The sequence below is a fragment of the Etheostoma cragini genome, chromosome 22, assembly GCF_013103735.1.
Source record: "Etheostoma cragini isolate CJK2018 chromosome 22, CSU_Ecrag_1.0, whole genome shotgun sequence".
Lineage (NCBI taxonomy): Eukaryota > Metazoa > Chordata > Actinopteri > Perciformes > Percidae > Etheostoma > Etheostoma cragini.
In genome coordinates this window covers 18,911,335-18,935,352 of record NC_048428.1, presented here as the reverse complement: position 1 = coordinate 18,935,352, position 24,018 = coordinate 18,911,335, and the positions used below count along the sequence as shown (strand labels likewise).

The 24,018-nt window shown below is 39.1% G+C and overlaps 1 protein-coding gene and 1 long non-coding RNA gene across 3 annotated transcripts in view; one reads left to right on the top strand and one right to left on the bottom strand.

Moving 5' to 3' along the window:
- Window positions 1-4,317, top strand: part of LOC117937890 — a 13,840-nt gene extending 9,523 nt beyond the window's left edge. The window contains exon 4 of the long non-coding RNA XR_004655275.1: window positions 4,164-4,317. This is a non-coding gene — a long non-coding RNA (uncharacterized LOC117937890). The remainder of the gene's footprint in view (window positions 1-4,163) is intronic.
- On the bottom strand, window positions 1,493-24,018 carry phex (phosphate regulating endopeptidase homolog, X-linked). 2 transcript variants are annotated; one of them, XM_034862144.1, is made up of 23 exons: window positions 23,728-24,018; window positions 23,540-23,694; window positions 19,645-19,701; window positions 19,352-19,513; window positions 18,988-19,071; window positions 16,228-16,454; window positions 14,983-15,051; window positions 13,916-14,032; window positions 13,632-13,715; window positions 13,240-13,382; window positions 12,886-12,979; window positions 11,513-11,641; window positions 11,101-11,202; window positions 8,292-8,369; window positions 7,499-7,602; window positions 7,345-7,403; window positions 6,841-6,895; window positions 5,494-5,561; window positions 5,272-5,402; window positions 4,886-4,951; window positions 3,351-3,455; window positions 2,589-2,665; window positions 1,493-2,359 (listed from the first exon to the last, which is right to left on the bottom strand). In XM_034862144.1, the coding sequence occupies exons 2-23, from the start codon at window positions 23,661-23,663 to the stop codon at window positions 2,260-2,262; spliced, it is 2,235 nt and encodes a 744-aa protein (XP_034718035.1). In that variant the 5' UTR covers window positions 23,664-23,694; window positions 23,728-24,018; the 3' UTR covers window positions 1,493-2,259. The 2 variants fall into 2 exon arrangements, with proteins under 2 accessions (XP_034718035.1, XP_034718036.1); XM_034862145.1 differs by having other exon boundaries at window positions 23,540-23,734.

Sequence of the window (24,018 nt, the reverse complement as noted above, 5' to 3'; positions counted from 1 at the left end):
TTAGCTCATTATCGTCCATCTCACTTACTTTCCTCTTTTGGCTCTTAAATCCCCCCCACACACACACACACACAAATCGACCGGGGGCACTGAACTGCTTTTCTACAATAATTGGTGTGTATTGATGAGACTGCCGCTGGTGTTGTCACAAATATAAGTCATTAATGTTACCCCCTGCCTGGTAAGACACACATGCAAACACACAAACACAGTGACAGCTTCATGTTGCCATGGGAACTGTTGACATAAATGAATGATATGTGATGTGTGTAATAACAGGTGCAAAGAAAAAAATCCATAAATGGACATGTTTTAGGATGCAATCTCAATCTCTTTATGTCCTTTGTCCTCTCATCCATCAGACCATCCGTCCACTGTCTGCCACCTCTGAACACACACATGTTCCAACTCACCTTCTCAATCACAGCAAAGTTACGAGGTGAAGATACAGCGTAATGTCTCAGAGTTTTATTAGAACCCGAACAGAAAGAAGCACAACCAAAAACAGCAACACAGTGAACCATAATCACCTTTAGGCTTCTATAATGAAGGAAAAGCAAAAATCCATCCCATTAACAATAATAGTATAAAAAATACTATAAATGAAAAACACATAAATAAAAAGGACTTCACAGCGGTTTCAATTTCATATTTTCCCTGTGGAGTTGTGGATATTTATCATTCAGCATTTCAAAGTATACCTTACTGGGTGATTAGAGTGGGAATATTTTGAGGGGGCTGAAGTGAATGGAATAGCGAATAGCCAAGTGAATAGCCAAAATTGACAAAAATGAATAGTCAGCAATCATCATCAACGTCATTTATCAAGAACATTTTCAACTTCAAGACATGCACATTTGCTGTGTTTAACTGTTTCACATCATCATAAAGTGAATATCTTTGGGTTTTTAACAATGAATGGGACATATGAAGACGTCATAGGGGGAAGGGGGGAGGCAGCATTTGAATGTGCCGGCCATTGGTTATCTGTCTGTGAAATCTGGGGGGTGCGAAGGTTATGAAGGGGGGCTAAATGTGAAATAAACAGAAAAAAAGAAGAAAAAACTGGTGACAATTATTGAAATTGATTAAAACCAACCTGAACATTGGGTCAAGATGAACAAATTTACAAAGATATATTCTATACATTGTGTGACTAACTTGTGAAATCTGTAAAAATACTCCCACATTCCCGAGCTACACCCAGTACTACAAACGAGCTAAAGTGTGAGTTCACCTCGCCAGTGTTGTAACAGAAAGACAGAAAGACAAATGGAGAGAGTAAAGGATCTTGTACTTTGAGTGCTTGTAATTCTGTGAGTTCATTTGCCTCAGGCGGAACTTCAGCAGAATAAATATAAATGTCTGACATAAGACCATGGTTGAAACAAAGTGGGACAGAAAGCGAAGGAGAGAAAACACACACACACACACACACACACACACACACACACACACACACACACACACACACACACACACACACACACACACACACACACACACACACACACACACACACACACACACACACACACACACACACACACGAAAAATATGATAAATGCATTCAAATTATAAAAAACTAAAATGAGGGAAAGTTAAGAGTTAATATGAGATCAAATTGGACTGCAGGTATCTAACTTATGTCATTTCTATTATATTTAGCATGTTTTGCTCCCATTGATGATCACACATAATTGAATTGTTGGGAATTCATGGCTGCTAATGAACATATGCAAATATTGACTTGATATATTTTTTGCTTACCACAGTTACCGTAACATTAACCATTTAGGTTCTATGAGAAAAAAAAGTATTTGTTGTGTCGTTACTTTAAGATATTTTATAAATGATTGCATTAAGAAAGGTTCTAGCTTCATCAATCAGACAGTACATATAGGGCTGTTGTGAAAAAAATATATACATAGATAATATGGGCAACCTCTTTTTTCCAACATTTCTATAATCCATAAAGTATGGTCCTTAACAAATGGCTTCAGTCATGATTTATTCAGTAAGTGCAGCATATGCAGTAACTGTATCAAGATACAGTAGCCCATTGAAAATGGCTTCAGTCTACAACATTTGCCACTATTATCGTAAAACAAGTGTATTCTTTCTGTGAGAAGAACTCTGCTTCATTTTTGCATTGTTCCCACATCATGTAAACTAAGTTGGCTAAGCCCAGCATTACCAGCCTTTGAAACAGACGCTGACAGCTCTGGCCTGGTTCCGGATCTTGGCCGAGGTCAAAGGTCACCACACCCGGCAGGACTGTGCACCTCGGTTCATAACTGAGTCAGGGCAGCTGAACACTTTCCGAAACTCTTCATAGTTGCTCATTGCGCCGATAACTCTGCAGGGCAACAGTGATGGTGAAGGTCAGGCTGTTAGGACTGTGTGTGTGTGTGTGTGTGTGTGTGTGTGTCTAATTAAATGCCTACTTGTAATCTCATTATACACTATAATATACTTAATATAATAATGTAATATATGCCCTCAAGCCCCACTGTGTGCTCATATGTCTGAGCGTGTCCTCTGTCCAGCTGTCCGTGTGTGTCTGTGTGTGTGTGTGTTGTGCTTACCTGTATTTTGGTGGACTGTGGGCTCCACTCTGGATCTGGTCTCTAGCTGCTTCTGGTCTGTATGAGTTACATCTCACCTACAGAAAACATTGTATGGATAATTTACTTGTTCGTGTGTTCAAAATAAGTGTATTTTCATTTCCCCGCTCGACCATACGCGGCCCCCGCAGCTAATTTGTGTTTTCATATGCAACATTATGTAGCACATCATCAGAAAAAAAACCTCATATGCAGCGTTGGAAAAAGTACTCAGATCTTTTACTTTGACTAACAAATATTCTAAGAATAAAAGTTCCTGCATTAAAAATTTCACTTAGGTAAAAGTACAAAAGTACTGCTTGAAAAATATGCTTAATATACAGTATATTGTAATAATATTTGATGTATTTGTGTGTGATCAACACAACTTTGCAGTCGGTAAAGATTGGGCTAATTTAAAAAACATTTAAAGCTGCATATGGATTAAAAAAACACACGCACAATTTTTGAAATAGCTCCTGATGTAAGGAGCTATTTGATGTTATACAGCTTTAGATTTTACAATTGAGACATAAGCTGTAATTTGCATTATACAGCATCTGTTTTAAAATATTTATTAAATCTCATCAAGACCAATACCTAGTTAACCTAGTTTTTCTAAGTAGCTACTTGCAGGAAAATGTCTATGTCTATTCACACAACAGAAGAGCAAAGAAATGCTCTTGCTAGTTGCAGCATGGCATCAGCAGAGTAGCAGAACAGTCTATGTCTGTGTGTCCTTACATGTGCATAGCTCAGGAAGAACAGTTGATTGTTGTTCAGTCCGACACCAGGAAGCCGAGGCTCCTCCACACCACCTCTGTTCTCGGCTACCCAGCGCCTGTATGCCTGAACACAAGTATAAAGAGAACATTTTCTCACCTAGGCTTCTTAAAGCATAACCCTTGCCAAAATGCAACCTAGGGACTTTTAGTGAATAAACCTGAGTCAAACCTTCGTTTAAAAGCATATTTAGGACAGAATGGCCGCTTGTAATATTTACCGTATTCTTGTTTTTTGGTCAAATTACCTTTTGAATGGGAGGGCTAGGGGCAATGCTATGCTAGCTTCAAAATCACTATTTTTCAACAATAAGAAGGCTCGACACAACATTAAGCTTTGCTCCAAATATTAACAGGGGCTCTACGCATGAACTCCAGCAATGAGAACATTGTTTGTGTAAACAGAGTGTACTAAAAAGAAAGATTTGAACAACTTACTGTAGCTGTTGGTTTTCCGGTTGTCGTCCATCTTGCCAGTCAAAACTAGCCCAGGGAGGAGTGTAAAGATGGAAATCTCCTAAAACTTAGTTCCATATAAATGCACAGAAAATGTGTTGTTTTGTCGGTGATGAAACACAATATTGACCTTGTAATTGAAAAAGGAGCCTCGTATAAGAATGACATTTCCTCCTATGGAGTCCGTTCATTTGGATTCAGAGATCAACACTTTCTGACTGGCGAGATGGCGGAAAGCGTAAACAACAACAGCTACAGTGAGTTGTTAAAACCTTCCTTTTTGGTAAACTCTGTACACAAACAATGTTCTTAATGCTAGAGTTCATGTGTAGAGCCCCTGGTTAAACTTCGAGCAAAGTTTCATGTTGGGTCTAGCCTTCTTATGTTTAAAAATGAGCTATTTTAAGGCTAGCATATTGCCCCCTAGCACTCCCATTCAAAAAGCCATTTGACCAAAAAACGAGCTTACGGTAAATCTTAAAAGTGGTGCTTCATAATAATGCTTTTAAACTAAAGTTTTACTTGGGTACATTCACAAAATTGGATGTTGGAGGTTGTATTTTGTCGAGAGTTACGTTTTACCATGACAAGTTTTATGAAGAGTCCTTGAATACATATGACATTAGGTCATTAGGATTAGGGCTTAAACCTTAGACTTTAAACTCAGAACACAATACATTTTTTCACGTGTGGTCCTAATCCTCTTCCGTAAGTAACTAATAAATAAATGCGTAACCAATTACAAGCACAGGTACTATTTGGTGTAGCTAATAAAAAAAACACATACCAAACTCATAATCACAGGTGTAACTAATAGGAGTGTCAGCACAAAGGTAATGGAATTCATGCAGGTTTATTGGTATGGCTTACCGACACACCTGAATGCAATAATATCATCAGTAACGTTAGTTAGTGTCACCTGTTTTCTGAACAAAAGGACAAAATGTCTGCCCTAAGAAAAGGCCTATTATGCAATTTCTGCAAGATCAAGGGGAGCTTTTCTGCTATAGCAAGAGTCTCATGTAAGTAAACAGATCATACCCTGAAAGACTCTCTTATTCCTCCATTGTCGGCTATATTTTCTGCCAGTGTCCTCTTGCCCCGCACCTGTAGAACACACATCCACAAACCACAGATTCTCATGTTTTTCCTTCAGTAGGCCTCCGATTTGAAGGGATTACAGTTGTAAAAGTTCATTCTGGGTCAGGGTGTCCTAGCTGTGTACTATGCACCCCTGACTGTTGAAACACATTAAAAATGCATGCATGTTAAAAATAGAAATGCGCTGAAGACACAACCTTGAAGAAGCCTGTTAAGTGTCAAACTGGCACTATGCAAGAATATTCTTGACATGATTGTTATTTGATGTGTTTAAATGTTTTTAGGGAATTATTTAAAGCTCAAATTCTGTAGATTCAACCTCTTACGTTTAAGCCAGCCTCCTCCCAGTAGTAGCCATTATACTGGTCAATCATACACTGGGTCTTCTCATTGAAGGCTGTTACAGACGAGTTTGTCCACCACGAGTCGAGGTTGCCATTTTTGTCATACTTGCGACCTGTTCATGAAAAGCATTAAACCCCCAAAAAAATCACCACTTTTAGAAATCACGGACGCTATGATGGTAATTCTTGGCGATCAGTATTTACCGTTATTGTCAAAGCCGTGTGTTAACTCATGTCCTACTATCACCCCAATGGCGCCATAACTTAAAGACCTGGAAAAAGACAATAAAAGGGATAAAGTTTAATCTTCCTTTTTAGGCTCCTTTTCTAACGTTATATAAGTCACAGCAACATTTAAAACATTAAAATATAATGAGTAGATAATTTCATTTAAAAGAATTTTTTTGGGAAGAATTAAATGGTCTGCCAAAATCAATGGTACAAATACATCTTTTTGAATAAACTGTATAAACGTCCATTAGCTTAGATTCTAATGAACATTCTAAGCGAGCTGGTTCTAACTTAGAGAGCCTTTCTTAAACTCTTTAATAACTCTTTATTGAATGAAATCATCTACAATGCTATGAACAAAATACCAGGAGGAAAGTAAACAAGTACAGAGAAAATAGGAAGAAGCTTTTGCGACTGGCTAGCACTAGCATATTTCTCGAGTGGCTGTGTGTTATCCATTAGCTCGCCAGCTCATTTACAGCTAGCTGCTGACAAAAAATCCTGTATTGAAGCAGTTTGTAAGCTTTAAGTGCTAAGCTTCAGTGCTAACTTTGTATAGTCTTGGTTAGCATTACCATTGCAACTAGCCATTTCTCAGTGAAATGCCATGTGTTATGTTAGGTAGCCAGCTGACAGGCTAAGACAGGCATGTGGTAACATTTTTTGAAAGTAAAAGTTAAGGACAAATGCAGCATACATTGTATTACAAATATACCTATACACAGTATTTTGAATGGTTTCCAGTAATTTTATTTATTTCTAGATACTGAAAATGTCCATCAATCATGTTTTGCAATTGTTGCAATTTCCAAATACAACCGTTTGTTTTAGAAATGTCACTTTTATTGTCTCGTCTTCAAGGGATTTGCTTGAACTTCCATTAAAAAAAAAAAGACAATTACAGAAATTATTTTTTAGGATCGTCATATTTTTTTGTCCTTAAAAAAAAAGAAAAGAAAATTACATGTATGTCATTGTTTTGTGTAGACAAATTGAGGATTATATAATTTATAGTTGTGAAATATTTACCAATGAATTGTATAAAAAAAAGTGTATTAAAACTTTTTTATGAAAATTATTTAAAAATGAAACTCATAACTTATTGAGAAACATATGATTAATGAGCTGTAATTTCATGATTAGTGGAGCATGAGGTATTACATTATGGCCTCACCACTACACCTCTCTCTGTGGTTTTCTATTAGTAGGTTCATGTCAGAATAATTATTTCAGAGCTCCACATTGCCCCTGAGTAAAAAACATGAGGTGGCATTTTCCTTTGGTCCGTTAGCAGAGCTTGTCACATTTCTTTAATCTCACCTTGGATACTCTTTTCCCCAAAAGAAGGGTTTTTGAAGCTCTCCAGCTGGAAATCCTAAATGAGAAGACCAAAATAGTTTTAGTCTATGAGTCTTTAGCCCTGTCCAGACAGGGTTCATTAACTCCAGAAGGTCGGGTTATATTTTTCTATTTCAGCCTGTGTTAGCCAGTTATTTGTGATTAAAGAATTGGATTTCTCCAAGGAGTAAGTATTATGAAACTGATCACATTAGCCCTGTTTTAAGAAGAACTCCCTGTGTCCTCTCTGTCAGTTTTAGTTTCTTTTAAATGCAAATTCCCAATTATTTCTGACACTGAAATGCCCACTCAGCCATTTTAAAAAGGAATAATAATCCCCGCAAAAATGTATCCCAGGCAGTTACTTAATTGAAACCACTGAGGTGCAGTGTAGCGTCACCCTGTCTGGACCGAGTTTCAGAGGTCAAGAACTTCTGAATAATTTAATTTTGGCGTCTCCATAATCAATCATACATGGAGTCTTACTGATTTGATTCGTGGAGGAACTGTAGAAAGCGTTCACAGTAGTTGGGTTTGTAAACCATCTGCAACACAAACACACATTATGGCATGTCAAGAAGGAAATAACACCAAAATAAAGTCACACAGCAATTTGGCAGTGATTCGACCCGCAACTCACTCTGTACGTGGGACGCTCTTTCGGAGCCATGTGATGTCCGACTGGGCGATGAACTTCAACGTCTGCATCACATTCCCGTAGTAGTCGTTCTCACTGAAAACTAGCTAAAAACATACACAAAATCCAATACACATTGAGAAGTACTACACTTTTCAAAATTAACCCCAAATGTTAAGCTTAGGAAAATAATTTAGTATAAGCAGCCTGTCAGAGTTACTGACAGCTTGCCATCTTTGTTCTTGAGATAGATTAATACTAAACCCATGTGTTGTCTTCCTATCGACCATGCAACTTTTAGTTTTTCTGGGTCAGAATAATATAAATGAAAACCTTTTGGTCATCTTTTTGACACTTTTCCCGATATTTTTGTCACTTTTTTACCAAGATTTTGAAGATTTTTTCAGCCCTTTTTGTGTCTTTTTCTTTTTTAACGTTCTTTTATAAATTGTTTTTCAAACGCCATAAAATAGAATTAAAATGCCAAATTGAGTAGTGAACTGATCTTTTTTTTTTTTTTTACTTGCAAAGAGTATTGTATAAAAAAATCCACGTTATTTAATTTTTTGGAGAATTTGGTTGAAAAAAAATTAATTCTGAGATAAATTTTGAAATTGGGTAAAATTTGACCCGCGGACAACAGAAGGGTTAACGGTCGATAGGATTTGGTGTTCAATTATTTCTTGAAGCATTTATGGGTGAGAAGATGAAAGCAAGGATAAACCATGAATTAAATTAAAAAAAATGTTGTCCCCCTGCCATGCTAAAGAGCTTGTTTCAGCATGTTAATACAAACCTGCTTTAAATCTTCATTGAGGTAGGTGTCGTTCAGAATAAACTCGGGGTAGCCAACTTTAGCCAGGACTGCATGAGCCTTGAGAGAGTGAGACAGAGAGAAACAGATTGAATGTGATGGAGAGTTTCAACAGATCTTTACATAATCATGAATAGAATTAAATTAAATGTGCACGAATTCTTGCTGACGTTTGAAGTACTTTCAAACAAAACGAGGCTAGCTCGCCCCTCCCTCCTCTTCATCCCGTTCCCTCTCCCTCCGTTCCGTGCTTTCGCACTAACCCCCCAACCCCCACTCTCGAATTCCTTCTGGTCAGTTATTGTCTGGAACACTGCTGTGTTTGGTGGTGCAGGTTGGCACAGTTTGGTTTTGTTGCTGTCTGTAGACCCTGGGCTGTCTACGGAGACCACGGTTTTGCACTGTGTTCAGGGGACAGGCAGCTAGCAGTGAGGAGATGTGACAAAAAATGTTGTAGCCTATAAAACGTGTGATATCGCTCAGATCACCTATAAATTCTGTTAAAAGCAATAAAGAGTGAGAGTCCCAGCCACGGTGTCTTGACAAAAATGGCTTTGTAACATAAAAAATATGGAGCCACTCTGAACGCAACGGTGTTAGATTTTTATTAGGTTCTTGTTGAACTGAGCAATTCTAACACGCTCGTGGCAAAAACTCAAGAGGGACCTGATTTGTTGAAATGTTTTTAATATTGTCGTTTAACAAATGTGGTGGATGGGGATGAGATTGGTTCAAGGAGAAAAGCACTCTATGAATACTTTAAAAGTCAATGGTCCTCCACGGACAAAGCGGGTACAAAGACAGTAAAAATGAAGGACAGCACGACACCGCTGTGTCAAAGGAAAACAAGGTCTTAAATCAAAGAATGTGTGAGCACTCACAATGAAATGAGATGAAGCAGAATCCACAGACATCAAAGAATCTAACAAAGTTAGATTCTCAAGTCGGTCAATATTCTGGTTTAAAGCTGGAAAAATCCATTTTTCATAAATATATATTTAAACCCCTGTGTTATCCTGGGGTTATTCTGACCCCAAATTAAATCTTTTGCCATTAAAATATGTTTTTTGTTCATCAAATGCTCTGGAAATAAATGTAGTTGATAAAAAATAAATTTGAAGTAAATTGATTGAATTATGGGTGTTTTCCTGAATTTATTAACTTCTGTTGTCTCCTGGGGTCAAAAAGACCCCGCAGCACAAAGTGATTTAATATAGCAAATAGTCCCACCGTACTGCTCGCCAAAACATCCTGGATCATGGATGATTAATGTGTGGGGTCAAGCAATGGTTGAGACAACAACCAAACAGAACAGGTCTTTTCTTACAGGTGCTGGGCCATTTCACAGTTAGTCTGAGAGACACAGGCAGCACAATGAGGAGCAGAAGCTCTGCACAGGAGGCTTGTGAGATATTTGTTAATATGAAAGAAAAGACAGACGAGGAGGACGATGGTGAACATAATGAGGGGGATCAATCAACTGATGGGAAGGAAAATAAAGATGAGGTGATAGATCCATGCAGCTTTTTCCTCTGAAAAAGCCCCCACATTGCCTGGTGAAGAAATGGAAGATGAGTATGAACTGAAGGAAATTGGTGAACTTGATGATGAGGTAGTACCTAAAGCTGATCTAGAAGAAGTATCAGATGTGCAGCAATGCCTCTATTATGATGAAGATGAAGAATCAACGGATGTAGAATCTAAAGCTGAAATAGTGGGAGTGTCAGAAGTGGAGGACTGCATCTATTATGATGAAGATGAAGAATCAACTAATGAGAAAGTATCAGTGAGGAAGAGGACCCAGCTGAGATAGAGGAGTATTTCCAGTCGAAGGATAAAACATTGGCGCCCAGATAGCTCATTTGGTAGGGCGGGCGCCCATATATTGAGGTTTACTCCTTGACTCAGTGGGCCCAGGTTCGACTGCAACCTGCGGCCCTTTGCTGCATGTTATTTCCCCCCTCTCTCCCCTTTCATGTCTTCAGCTGTCCTGTCAATGAAGGCCTAAAATGCCTAAAAATAATCTTTAAACAAACTAAAAAAGGACAAAACATTGATCTGGTCTTCCATTCCTCCCAGTGACGGACAATGCATGTTGACAACAGAGAGAGAAACAAGCCACCATGGTCTCAAATGGATGACATAGATCCACTTGACCTGTCTTTATTGGCCTTTAATTTTAAATGAAATAAAAATAAAAATGGTGTTAATGTGTTTGAATGAAGTTATTAAAGGCTAAATACAGAATTAGGTAAAGTATCCACTAAACATTATTTGCAAACCAGTAAACCCCGATGGGGTTATTTTGACCCCAGAGGACAACAGGTGTGATTATGGTGTGATTATGGGCTGCAATTAAAAAAATCCAAATGATTCAAAAACAGCATCCTTACTAAACTCTGAACTACTACAAAGAACTGGTACAAACTACGATTTTCTATTTTTGTTATTGCCACTCTTCATTTTACCCCAACCGGCCCGTCAGACACCGCCTACCAAGAGCCTGGGTCTGACCCAGGTTTCTGCCTAAAAGGAAGTTTATTCTCGGCACTGTTGCTCTGTTGCTTGCCCTGGAGGAAACTACTAGAAATGTTGGGTCCTTGTAAATTCTGGAGTGTGGTCTATCTATAAAGTGTCTCGAGATAACTCTTGTTATGAATTGATAGTAGAAATAAAATTAAACTCTGACATACATTATACCACTCTGTGATAAGTCACAGAGAAATTAAAAATAAGTTTCTATTTTAGAAATATATAGGAACGGTGGAATGTAAATGTCAGCTGTTCTTGCCTTCTCGATGGCTCTCTCCTTTGTTGGTTGATCCATCCAGTCGTTCTCCTTCTGCAAAATGTCGATGAACGCCCAGCGAACGCCCTCGATCAGCTCCTCCATCTGACACACACACACACACACACACTCAACTGATTAGACTCCGCGTACACACACACACACACACACACACACACACACACACACACACACACACACACACACACACACACACACACACACACACACACACACACACACACACACACACACACACACACACACACACACACACACACACACACAGTGTCGCAAATGACGCAACATTGAACACACAGACAAAATACTCTTAAAACACACATTTGTTACAAAACATTTGTTACCCTTCTTTCACACAATTTTAGGCAGGATGTCATTTCAAGGGCACACGCACCATGTGTTTCTTGTCCTCCTGGAAGTGTGTGTCGACAAAGAGACGCCCGGTGGCATAAACCAGCGAGTTCTCTACATAGTTTACACACTTATCCCAGCGCGGGGTCAGAGAGGTGGTTCCCGTGGTTACCTGGTGGGGTTGTAAGAGACGGAGATGCAAGGTGACATTGTCTTTTCCTCCACGTTGTGTTAACTCACACTCTGTCTCTCAGCCTCAGAATTATCACTTGGGGCGGGACATTTTGGGACGGATATTTACAAGTAAAAACAAATTATTTCACACGTATCATATTTTCTTTTCCGGCATGCTATGGTCTTAAAAATCGAAAACCGTAGCACACGAAATCAGGTAATTTACCCAGCTCTCTAATCACTGTCATGAACATTTGGGGACATAAAAACAGAGATTGACAAAGTTAAGAGTGGGGGCTTGCTACTTACATGAAGGATTTTAGGCTTTCACCTTTTTTAAAAATTGAGACCTTTTGTACATATTTAATTTAATTTTGTTTGTATGTCTGAGGCTGAACCTGTGTCCTAATTCCATACAGCATATTTTTGAGTAAGTATTATTTCTTTGATGCACTGATTTGTTCTCATTCTTTACATACACACACACTTCTCTTTGATTTGTGTATATTATTAAATATACAGTATATTTATAAGTAACTACTAACAAAGGAAATGAAGGAGCTACTCACGGCCACAAAACATTTAGACAAACTGCAGCATCTTTCAAAAATCTGCTTGATCTGATAGTTTTGACCCGTATTGTTTACCTTTAGGTTGAAACCAGTAAAGCAGGGCTCTAAAAAGTATGTTAAGAAGACTAAAGTCAGTTTTGGCTTGAACATTAATAGTCAGAATGATAATCTGATTAAATAGTTATATTGAAAATATCCAGGTTGTTGACTCCTAAATTATAGTACATGAATCTCTTGTATGAAAACAACTGCATGATATTAAAATCAGTGTTTAGCACATGCTGATTACTGTTAGAGTGGAATATGGACACAGCTTCAGGGGTGCACCAACGACTCACTTCAGCAGAGTCACCTGTGGTTACATTTAGAAAAAAAGGTTTAAACAATTCATAGTTTGTTGTGTACTGTACATATAACTAGGAATTAGGACTCAGTAGAGTACAGTAGACATAGTATAATTTAAACCAAATTCCAGTGTTTCTCAGCCAAACAGCTTTCACCCTTGCAGTTTAAAGTGGGACAGCTAAAGATCATGTATCCGTTTAAAGGTTTTATTACATAATGTAATATTTGGTTAGAGAGTTTTCTACCCAACAACCATTTATTTCTTCAGTTCATCTAAAATCCCCAAATATGGACATATATTGTGTAAGATTCTTTCTGCACCAACCCGAGCATAGTCCAGGTATCTGTAAAGGAAACGACGGCTCAGAGTGGTGATCCTGGAAAAAACTGTCCGCCACTGTACGTAGTTAGCTACAGTCCTAGAGAAAGAGAGAGAGAGAATGAGAGAGAGAGAGAGAGAATGAGAGAGAGAGAGAGAGAGAGAAAGAGAAAGAGAGCGAGAGAGAAACATTAATTAAATGCCTACAAGTAATCTCATTATGCACTATAATATAATAATATAATATATACCCTCAAGCCCCACTGGGTGCTCATCTGTCTGTGTGTTCTCTGTCCAGCTGTTCGCGCTGGTGTGTGTGTGTGTGTGTGTGTGTGTGTGTGTGTGTGTGTGTGTGTGTACCTGGGGTCTGTGGTGTTAATGAGCTTGAAAAGTTCCTTGAAGTACTGTGGCGCTCGGACGATGACGGGCTCAGAGGAGGAGATGGACCGAACCGGCTCGACTTTGGACTCCACCACAGCTTTTACAAAACCCAGCCAATCAAACTGCAGATCGAGGGAGGAATTAAGGTTACACATATAACATGTAGGAATACAACTATGTATTTAAAAGCAATTGTCGTGACTCCCACTTGAGAAAAACATTATATTTTGACAAAGAATTCACTTTAAATTCTTTGCTGTCAGTTTTTTTTTTTTTTTATGAGTGTTGCGTGTTGTCCTCAGAGGGTTTATAGTCTTGATTTTGCCATTTTGTTGTTGTGTTATGTGTATTACAGTATGTACTTAGAGTACCTGTGGTATGGAACGCTGCAGACGAGAGAGTGAGAATTTGTTGTACATGTTCTCACTGGTGCGGTTTTCGTAGGGAATCAAGATCTGCAGATACAATGAGCAATGTTATACTGACACGACTGATACTGAATTCCAACATGAACATCATTTCCCTTTAAAGATGATGAACCATTTTCATATTTCACAGTAAATAACCAGAACCAATAATGCATATTGAACCGTGTCAATACATTTGAAGTGGGATTATATTAATATCTATTATATATCTGATGGGATGTCTTTACATGAGCCAGTTGGGTCTCAAAGGCAAGAGCCTCTTCCATCTGGGTCAGTGCCGCTTTCTCTGGAGCGCCCAGCATGACGGCTGTATCCACCATCAGGCTCAGCAAGGCTGCACGACACTGGAAACAAAAGCCCAGAGAGAGAAAAAGAGAGAGAGAGAACAAATGTTATTTATTTATTTATTGTTCCAGTGGCGTGCTTTCTTTTTGTTGGAATTCTTAACTTTCGGTGGATTTCTGAGGACTATGTTTAACTGCTCCTCAGATCTCTGCAGGGTAAATCCAGACAGCTAGCTAGACTATTTGTCCAATCTGAATTCTCTGTTGCACAACTAAAACAATCTATGAACCTACAAATATTCTTACAAAACAAGTCCCTTCCCAAGGATATTTTGCAGAGGCACCATCATTGTGTCTGGGGCGTATGCCGCCCCAAGACAATTGGGATTGGTTTAAAAGAATGCCAATAAACCAGAGCAGGCTTTCCCCCCATCCCAGAATGCTGTGGGGAGTAGCCAGACCCTCCTGCGCAGCGCTGTGAAGAAAGGTCCAGCAAAGCAAGACGGCCTCTAACATAACATAATAATTATGAATGAGGCCCTGATTTTTTAAGTGTAAACAGGCTCTTAAAATAGAGATGTTTCTTCTGACTTGATATGGAACCCTGTACATACGGGGAGAAAGTACTTTGCTACCCATAGTGACAGTTTACTAATAGCATGACAGTGACTCTTTCCAGTTGAGAGTAATTAGTTGCCGCAAACTAATTTCATTTTATATTCTGGCCTAATGAGGCTGCTATTAGTAGGCTAATCGGCATCAGCGGCCTCTTTTACATTGTATTTTTTTTTTTTTTTTGCAATATAACTGTCTAGCAATTGTGAAAACATTGAGTCTGAAAAGTAGCTCTTGTTTGGATGATAAAAAACTAAATTAACTATTGACATTTCAAACGGCCCAAAACATTTTCTGCTACAATTTATCACTCAAGCAGGAAGGAGATAGCTGGTGCAGGAAGAGCTCCTAGGTGACAGGTAAACAGGGCTGAAAGATGAAGCAGAGAGACTCACCGCCTGGGCAGAGGAAGTGTTGGTGATGTAGTCTTCCCTGGAGGGCAGAGACAAGGACGCCTGATCGAGCTGCATGAAGTAGAAGAGCACAGGTTAGCTTCTCCTGCTCTTTGTTTTTTTTTTTTTTTCTTGTAACCTTTGCTACAGAAATAAAAAACCGAAAATTGGAAAATAAGTACAAAAAGCATTTCTATACTGTTAAATACTGGTTGTTTACCCTTAACTACATGGGCGGAAATGGCACCACGATCTACATATAGGTCTTAAATATAGAATTAAATGTACATGTTGTAATAGTTTTATGTAGACACCAGGAAGAGGAGCTGCTACGTTGTTGGCAGCTAACGGGGATCAAAGAAAAGGAACAAGGACTTGAATTTCTTTGCCTTTTTTCCTATCAAAGATGCATAACGGTTGTCTGGTAATGGATGTGTGAGCCGGGACTACTGGGAAAACTTTTTGATGGCACATTCAGGCGACACCGATGTTTCAGGTTTCGAGAGTAATCATGTTGTCAAGTTTGGGGTGCAGCAGTTCACAATTTCATCAAAGCTGCCTTGAAATCACCAACAGGAAAAGATGTCCAAAAGCGTGTCTGCAGGCAACTGTCCCAAACAATGTAACTAACAAAGATTAAGGTGGCCAAACATTTACTGTGAGGGTCCTTTAGCTCAACATATGTCAGGTCTCTACAGGCCAAATTTCAAACTGTGTTGGCATTAAATGTAACGGCTGCCTGGAAGGTAAGAAAGTCAATTTAAAAAGATGGTTTGGATAATGATCTGCAGCAATGAAAGATATTCATTAACTATGGCCCTTCAAAGCAGTGGTTCCACATTTATATGCTCGGATATACTCTCCTGTTGGTAAGTTAAATATAAAGCAGAGAGTTTCCTTAGCTTAGGGTGTACAGTTAAGACTGAAAAGGGGAGGAAAAAGCTAGATAAAAAGCTGCTGCTATACAAAAAAATCCTTCTACCAGCACTAATCTAAAAAAAAAAAAAAACTATAAATCTTAAAAAACAGACTTTGTTTAGTCAGAATTCTGAGATTCAAGTCAGAGTTCTTGGGCAAAAAAGTCAGAATTCTGAGTCTATACTGGCTTTAAACTCAGAACTCAAATACATTTTTCACATGTGGCCCTAGTCGTATTCCGTAGGTTTTTAATTGAAATTGTTAAAATTAAAATGTAAAAAAATATGCATGACTGAACAGTAATGACTGAGTGAACTGTGGATGTCTGACCTTAATGATGTAGTGTAAGGAGTTTTTGTCGTCGGGGGAGACGTACAGGCGAATCAGGGCACTCTTACTGTGCTGGTTCCTCATCTCTGCCAGAGTCTTCAGGAGGCTCCACTCCCCCGCCGACCACTGGTACGCCCCGCCGAGCCCATCCCCCACAACTGGCCAGCGGAACTCCCGCTGTTTCAGTGTTTTTAGCATCGGTTTGGTGTCCACCTCCTCCAGTATAGCTATGGATTTGGAACACAGATTAATAAACTACAATTAAATACACCATTGTGTTTCAAATGAGGAAAAAGGTCCAGGGCACTAAAAAAAATAATTAAAAGCCATCATTTACTTTGCTATTTCATATCGAAATCTTTAATTAAAAATAGAACTAGACATCAACCCATGCCTCATGGTACAAATCGGCCTTCTTCAGGGTGTAGCCAGACATCATGATTACAAACATCAAATATAACCACCAGAAGTTCCTCCAAAAATATACTGTATGGACAAAAAATAAGAAATAGAAAAACCATGGGTGGGCGAAACAGAAAAAAATATATGAATAAATGTAAATTTACATGATTTTTTGCAAATAATGCATGGTTTTTTTTATATATATATACTGTATATACACCATGTGCTTTTTTGTATAATATATACACAATTTTTGCTTTATCACCTGATCTTATTGCTTCTGCAATAACCTAGATCTGCCATGGCGATCAATAAAACCTCACATCGTATTTTACACCATCACTGTGTCTTTGTGCTGTTGACATCCAGCACCATTGTGAGGATCTGTTTAGAGACATTGGGAGTGGGAACATATTTGAATTGTGAAGACATTTTTTCTGGCCTATACAGTTAATCACTGAACCTACTAGAGTGTCTGTTACCAGTCAATCCATTTTGGACTAGTTTTAGAACATGAAAATATTTGCTTTGAGTGATCATAACGTCACTTTTTGGCCAAGCAAAAATATATGTATGTATATATATATATATATATATATATATATATATAATATAATATATGAATTCCTATTGAAGACTGGTAACCATAGTCTGGATGCACAAAACATTACACAGCTACCAAAAAGGTTCCCCACCTCTGCCTTAACCCAACTGTTCCATTCCCGCGAGTCACAGAACCATAAACCCACTCACAAGCTTTTCCTCAACCTAACAGTGTCAAAAGGGACGCCAACAATCCCGACCAAGCGTGTGTTATATGACACTAAAGGAGACAACCAAGCACGTGTTATATGACACTTTTAGCGTCAATTACAAGGACAAAGGCACCTGACCAAGCGCCTTTTTTCAAGATGGAAGTGAGAATGTGTTGTTTAACAATGACAGCCATATCGCGAAGGGGGTTGAGCGTCTTGTGTATGAGCAGGTGCAAGAGTCCCTTGTCAGACAAAATCTACTGCATGAACTACAGTCTGAATTTTATTTGATTATATTCAACAAAACCTTTGATGAAGGACAGTATGTGGCCATAATTCTTCTAGATTTGCAAAAGTCTTTGATACAGTAAACCATGTAATACTATTATCAGAACTACAAAGTATACGCTTTGGAAATACTGCTGTGAAATGGTTCACCGCAATCCTCACAGGAAGAACTCAAGTTTGTGATGTTTAGGGGACCATGTCAGATCCTCAGGATATTACTTGTGGGGTGCCCCTTTTATTAAGCTGCTTTTATATGCTGATGACTCTGCATTACTGATCTCTGGGAGTGATATCATTGAGAAGACTCTAGGTAATGATTTAGATAGTGTTTGCAAGTGGCTCATATACAAAAGGCTTTCAATACATCTGGATCAAACTTAGTCCATTTTACTTGGAACAAAAAGGAAGTTGTATAGAAGAAACACACTTAAGGTCACATTGAATGGCACTGAAGTAGTGTCTCAGGAATTAGTCACATACCTGGGGTTAACATCGGAGCAGTTGTTAACTTGTAACACACTTTCTTCACACTTTACCATGTTATCCTTTGGATTATGTTGTCTTTCAAATCCAAAATAAAATCAAATCACATCAAAAGGTTAGAACTAGGTTTAGATTTAATGTTAAGGTCAGTTCTAAGGCACAGAGTAAAGGGCTAGTAAAAGGCATTATGGGAACAACATCCCCTACCAGGGCTGAACAAATGCACACCCTGGGGTCAAAACGGTCTTATTTGGAGACTCACCTCCCATTTGGGATTAGGATTAGGTAAATGTTAGGATGAGTGTAGTCTATATTTAGACAAAGTTTCATTCACAGGATTGTTCCGGTGCAGCCGGTGGTTCAGCCAAACAACCCTCACCTTCCGCTTTCTTTGTGTTGGCATTCTAAACTATGGTCGATTTGAGAAACATCCCCAGAGCTAGAACCGACAATCAAATTATTTTTCTTTTTGAGTAAAACTCTCACAACACACTCAACAGCCATTATAATTCCAGAGATCACCTTCCTACGTGCACGTGTTCCACCAAAACAACTTCCTTCCTGAGGCAGTTTTACAGAGGCACCGTACCTGTGTTCAGTGCTTAGAGCCACCCAAGACAATTGGGATTGTTGTTGTTGTTTTTTTAATTCCAATAAACTGAAGCACATTCAGACTATCCACACCCTCCTCGGCAGCGCTGTGGAAGAAGGTCTAGCAATGCTAGACTAGGATAAAGGTAAGAGTTGTGCTAGACGTGTAGGAGTTCTGGTCAAGTCTGCAGGCAATGAATGTAAGTCGATATAATGTCCTCTTTGTGTGTGTCAGACTCACTTTCATTCATGCAGGAGCGGTATAGGATCTTAGCCTTGGTCACTGCTTCCAGTTCATCAGTGTCTGAAGGAGCTTCTAGTAACTCTGACAAAGAAAAACAATGTCATGCGTCATGAGTCACAGCTCCAACAATAAACTGTACCTGAATTAAACTTCTAAGACATATACTGTAGATGTAAAGTACAGTCTTTTGTTCTGAATGAATGATAACAAAACAAAAGTTTTGCATCTTTTTAATGTCTTTTCATGTGTGTACAAAAAGAGCTCTTATATTCTTTTGAACATTTTACGTCTGTTAAAGTCAAGCGTACTTTCATCAAAGCAGAGGAACCCAGGCGTTGCTGGGAAATGTGGGCAAACACACCTTTGAGTCGGATGTCTACATGCTGTCGCAGCCAGGGGTAGATGCCATACGAGGAGGAGTCTTCAGGGATCGGGTTCTCCTTTAACCAACCGCCACAGGAGAAACTATAAAAGTCCTCACAGGGGTTAACGGACCGGTCCATTTTACTCAGAACAGACCCCGCTACAAGAACGAAGGACACAAAAGAAAAACTGTGAGTCCAAATAATACAACCAAAATATCTCACGCTTAACCAGTTACCGTACAAACAATAGTGGTTGGTCAGGGCAAAGGAACGCCAAGTGACTCCTTACCTGCTTCGATGCATTCTTGGGTCAGACAGAACTCCTCCTGACTAGATTTCTGAGACACTGAGGGAGAAGTAAAGAGTTGAGGATGAGGCTTGACATCCGTTAATGTAAAAATCTCATAAGTGACTTAACAGTTTTTGATCAGAACATTTATGTTCTCTTGCAGCTCTGACCCACTTCACGTCCACACACAAATAGTCCTCTACGCTTGATTGATCAGTGTTGGGCTGTTGATTGCTTCAGTCAACGGAGCCTCGCATTTTTTCATTTGTTTTGAGCACACATTCACACAATCAATAAATTACTGGAAGGCTGTAATATTTAATAATGATAATAATAATAATATTAATAATAATAATAATAACAACTTGTTATATAGATTTGCATAATAGTGTTGCATTGAAAGCAAAAAAAAAAAAAACTTACATTTGTTGAGGAAAGTTAGATAGACCGAAACATCAACAACAAAATGCAAGTATATTTTTTTCATACTGTGCCATTATTCTAATTTTACTTTTTAGTACTTTCCTCTACTTCAATGCAATGCCACGTTTATCAAGGAGATGTCCCCCAGATATTTTTTCACCAATAGGTTACCATTCTATTATGTATAGTAGAGTGCTAAATATTTGATTTTTATCAAATTTTAAAAATAAACACTACCTGAAAGAAAACTGTATTTTTGTATATCATTCTTATTAAAAGGTTGTAACATCAGCCATTATCTATCAATTATAATAATACAAACTATCAATGAAGGAAGCGCAGAGAGCTAGAAGTGTCAAACTTTCACATGGCTCGAAATGATACTGGTTATCAGAGGGACGGCAATAATTCCCACAATCCACTCTTTATCAAACATGGGACAAATACAGACCAAAGGGCAACTGATACAAACGGAGAGCAGTCCCACAGAGTAAACAGTTAGTGGATCCAATTCTTTACCTCAAACCTGCCTGCAACAAGGAAAGACCCCACCTAAAATCCCCCCACAACTTTTAGCTGTGAAATACAGCCATGCTTTGAATCACCAAAACCCAATCTTGAATACTTTCCAAAATACACATCAGGATCTTAACTTCAACTCGACTGAGTTGTCATCAGGGTTCACACCCTCCAGACAAATGCTGGTGAAACATGCAAGTGTCTGGTAGGTTTGCTTTACTCACCAGCCCAGGAAAACAATGGTAATCTATTAAATGGCTGGTCAAATTTGAACATTAAAACCCTTGTTGTAGTTACGTCACCTACATAAAAGGCAATCAGAACGCCAAAACAAGACAGGATAGAGCGACACACTGTTTTGACGCTCCTCGCAGTGCGAACACAGGTTCACTTCCCTTCCGAGAAGGTGAAGCAAAGTTTCTGACCTCTTGGCAGAAACTACTGTTCTGTGATGTGGCTCTGAGGGCGAACAGAGGCCGCACAAGCCCACAAAGCGAGTTGACAGATTTAGAAAACGAAATCCCCATTGTGAACGGATGAGTGGAGCGTTACGGAGCTGCGCCGCAATGTCTGACCTCGTAGGTTGACTGGTCTTGCTGTCTAGAGCTGCTTGTGAGAGCTGCTTAATGTTGTGGCCACTTATAGTAGAAACTCACACTCACAACCTCAACCCTGCATGACCCACTTGGCCTGGAACTACCCTAACCCTAACCCACACAGACACACACACACACACACACACACACACCTATCTTTGTGGGGACCCATCATTGACATAATGCATTCCCTAGTCTCTTACCCTAACCTCAACCATCACACCTAAATAACCCTAACCTTAACCCTTACCCTCACCCTAACCATAACCTAATTGGAACCCTAATCCTAAACCCAAGTCTTAACCCTTAAACAGCCCTTTAGAGTTGTGGGGTCCAGCATTTTGGCTGTCTTCAAGTATACTGCATTCCCGGTTTTTGGACCCCACAAAAATAGTTAAACGAGAACTCACACACCCACATCTAAGGCTCTGGGATCACTGCTAATACCAACATCATGTTCATTACTGAGACACCCAACAGGCCCCCCAACACAAACATGCATGTAAAAACAAACACATTTAAGACGCACACTCACAAAACTCATTAAAAAAGTAACAATAAAAAAAAGAAATCAAAAAAACACTTGGCATTCCTGGGTCTGGTCATTTGCATGGCTGCAGACCAGAGGAGGGAGTGGGTGTGTGTGGTACTGCATACATAGACACATAACATAATTACACTTCAATGCCACCACAAGAATGTTGACTTCCCTCAATAACAAAAAACAATACTTACACCCCTCCCTGCCACGACCATCCCCACAACCACTGAGCTACTGAAACAGGCGACATGAAGACTCTTTAGTGAATAGTTTGGGAAATACGCTTTCTTGCAGTGAGTTAAATGAGAAGACCGATACGTCTCATGTCTGTCCATTATGAGTCTAATTCCCACGGATTTCATTTAGGCGGATTTCGGTTACCTTGGGAATTCTTAGTGTTGGTATTTTTTAAGACTATGGTTAACCGCTAGCTAAACTGTTTGTCCTATCTGAGTTTTTTGTTGCATGACTAAAACAACTTCTTTCCTCCCTGAGGCTTTATTGCAGACGCGCCGTTGCTCCGTATGGCGCTTAGTGCCGCTGAAGACGATTGTGATTGGTTAAAAGGAATGCCAATCAAACACAGCACTGCATCCCAGAATGCTGTGTGGACATGCCCTTGACCCTTCTCCACAGGGCTGTGGAGGAAGGTCTGGCAACGAGAGACTAGTCCGTTATTCATTTAGCTACACCCAGGAGCCGATAAACCTAGCTTAGCACAAAGACTGGAAACAAGGGGAAATGGCTAGCTTGGCTCTGTCCGAAAGTTTAAAAAAGACTCAGTAAGGAACTTGTCTTGTTTTGCAACTTCATTTGACATTAATACACTTCAGCTTTTATACAAATTAAACAAGCTAGATTTAACGTGATAAGTGGGTTTTAAAAGGTACTGTTTTTTGTGTGCATGTTTTAATGCTGAGCTAAGCTAATTGTCCAATTGGCTGTAGCTTCAAACTTAACGTAGCGATAACTTCCTGTTGAAGCAAATTTAGAAGAAGTCTGATCAATTTATCTCACCGTTAATACTGTTAGTGCTAGTGCTGTTGTTTCTTCACAAATTTTCAAACTGCAATATGTCGACTTCAGTCTAATATTTAGGATTCTGCTCTCTCTCTTTAGAGCCAGTGCATGGACAGCAACTCAAAAAAATTAAGGGAAGTAGTTAAATTGACTGCATTGTTCCATTCAGATGTCAAAAAAAACAAAATCAGCATTTTCCTTCACAGCAGGAAACATCTGGGATGCTCCGACTTTGGAAATAAGGAGTTCATCACGTCAAACTATTGAAACAATTAGTGTTAGAGTGCCAATTACTTTTTTGCCTGTTTCTAGCTGCACTACAGGTACAAATCACCGGTTTATCTCCTCAGTTATCTAGTATATTGTTTTTTTATTACATTAGTGTTAATTAATGTGCACTGTCCCTCTATATATATAAATCAAAAAACACACTAACCATTACTCTGCCACACAATTCCCAGCTAATTAAGGTTACATTCTGCAGAACACAATGGCCACAAAGTGTCAACACGCACAATCTTTACTCTTTTTCCACTTGAATCTCACAGTGCATTATGGAAGTATACGAGGTTCTGCATGTGTATATGAGTGTCCATGAAACCTTATATGAACCAAAAATAGCTTGACACAAGTTACCCAAGAGCCCTCCGCAAAGACTTCCCACAGGCTCGCTTGTGTTATTTACAGTCTACATATACTATAATCTGAGGACAGTATGCGTTACATTTCCACTGAATTCCTTACAAATTATAATGCAGGTTGAAGAAACGTGTGTGGGTGTGTGTGGTGGACTTACCCAGTATGAGGGCAAGCAGCAGAGCGGCACAGAGACACACACACATGGCCAGTGCTATCCTGTAGAGACGACTGTTGCCCCTCTCGGGTTTAACCCCGCCGCCACCTAAACGCTCCAGTTCCATGACTTACAATGCTATATCACACACATCCACATAAAAAACACACTCTCTCACACACACATACACGCAAAAAACACACTCTCACACACACTCTCTATAAAAATGTAAATTTTCAGGTGAGGATGCACTCAGAAGATAAAATAAGAAAAACCAGAAAGCAAAAAAATATCTGTTAAAAAGAAATCACATTCATGGAGAAAATAAATCCAAAAAGTTATAGAAACCTCTTCCTAAAACACACACACTTTCTCTATGTACTCTGGTCTCTTTCCCAATTTAACACAGACTTTATTTATGTTCCCAGTCCCTCTCTCTCTGCTGCTATCTCTTTATCTGTAACTCCTCTAACTTCACCCCA

What these genes read in the sequence shown, in the direction of transcription:
- phex (XM_034862144.1), bottom strand. Translation starts at nt 23,663, where the DNA reads ATGGAACTGGAGCGTTTAGGTGGCGGCGGGGTTAAACCCGAGAGGGGC. An exon ending in CCGCTCCTGCATGAATGAAA is followed by an intron (nt 16,455 to 18,987) that starts GTGAGTCTGACA and finishes CCAAATCCATAG; the next exon opens with CTATACTGGAGGAGGTGGAC. An exon ending in AGGAGAGAGCCATCGAGAAG is followed by an intron (nt 8,370 to 11,100) that starts GCAAGAACAGCT and finishes CACTCTCTCAAG; the next exon opens with GCTCATGCAGTCCTGGCTAA.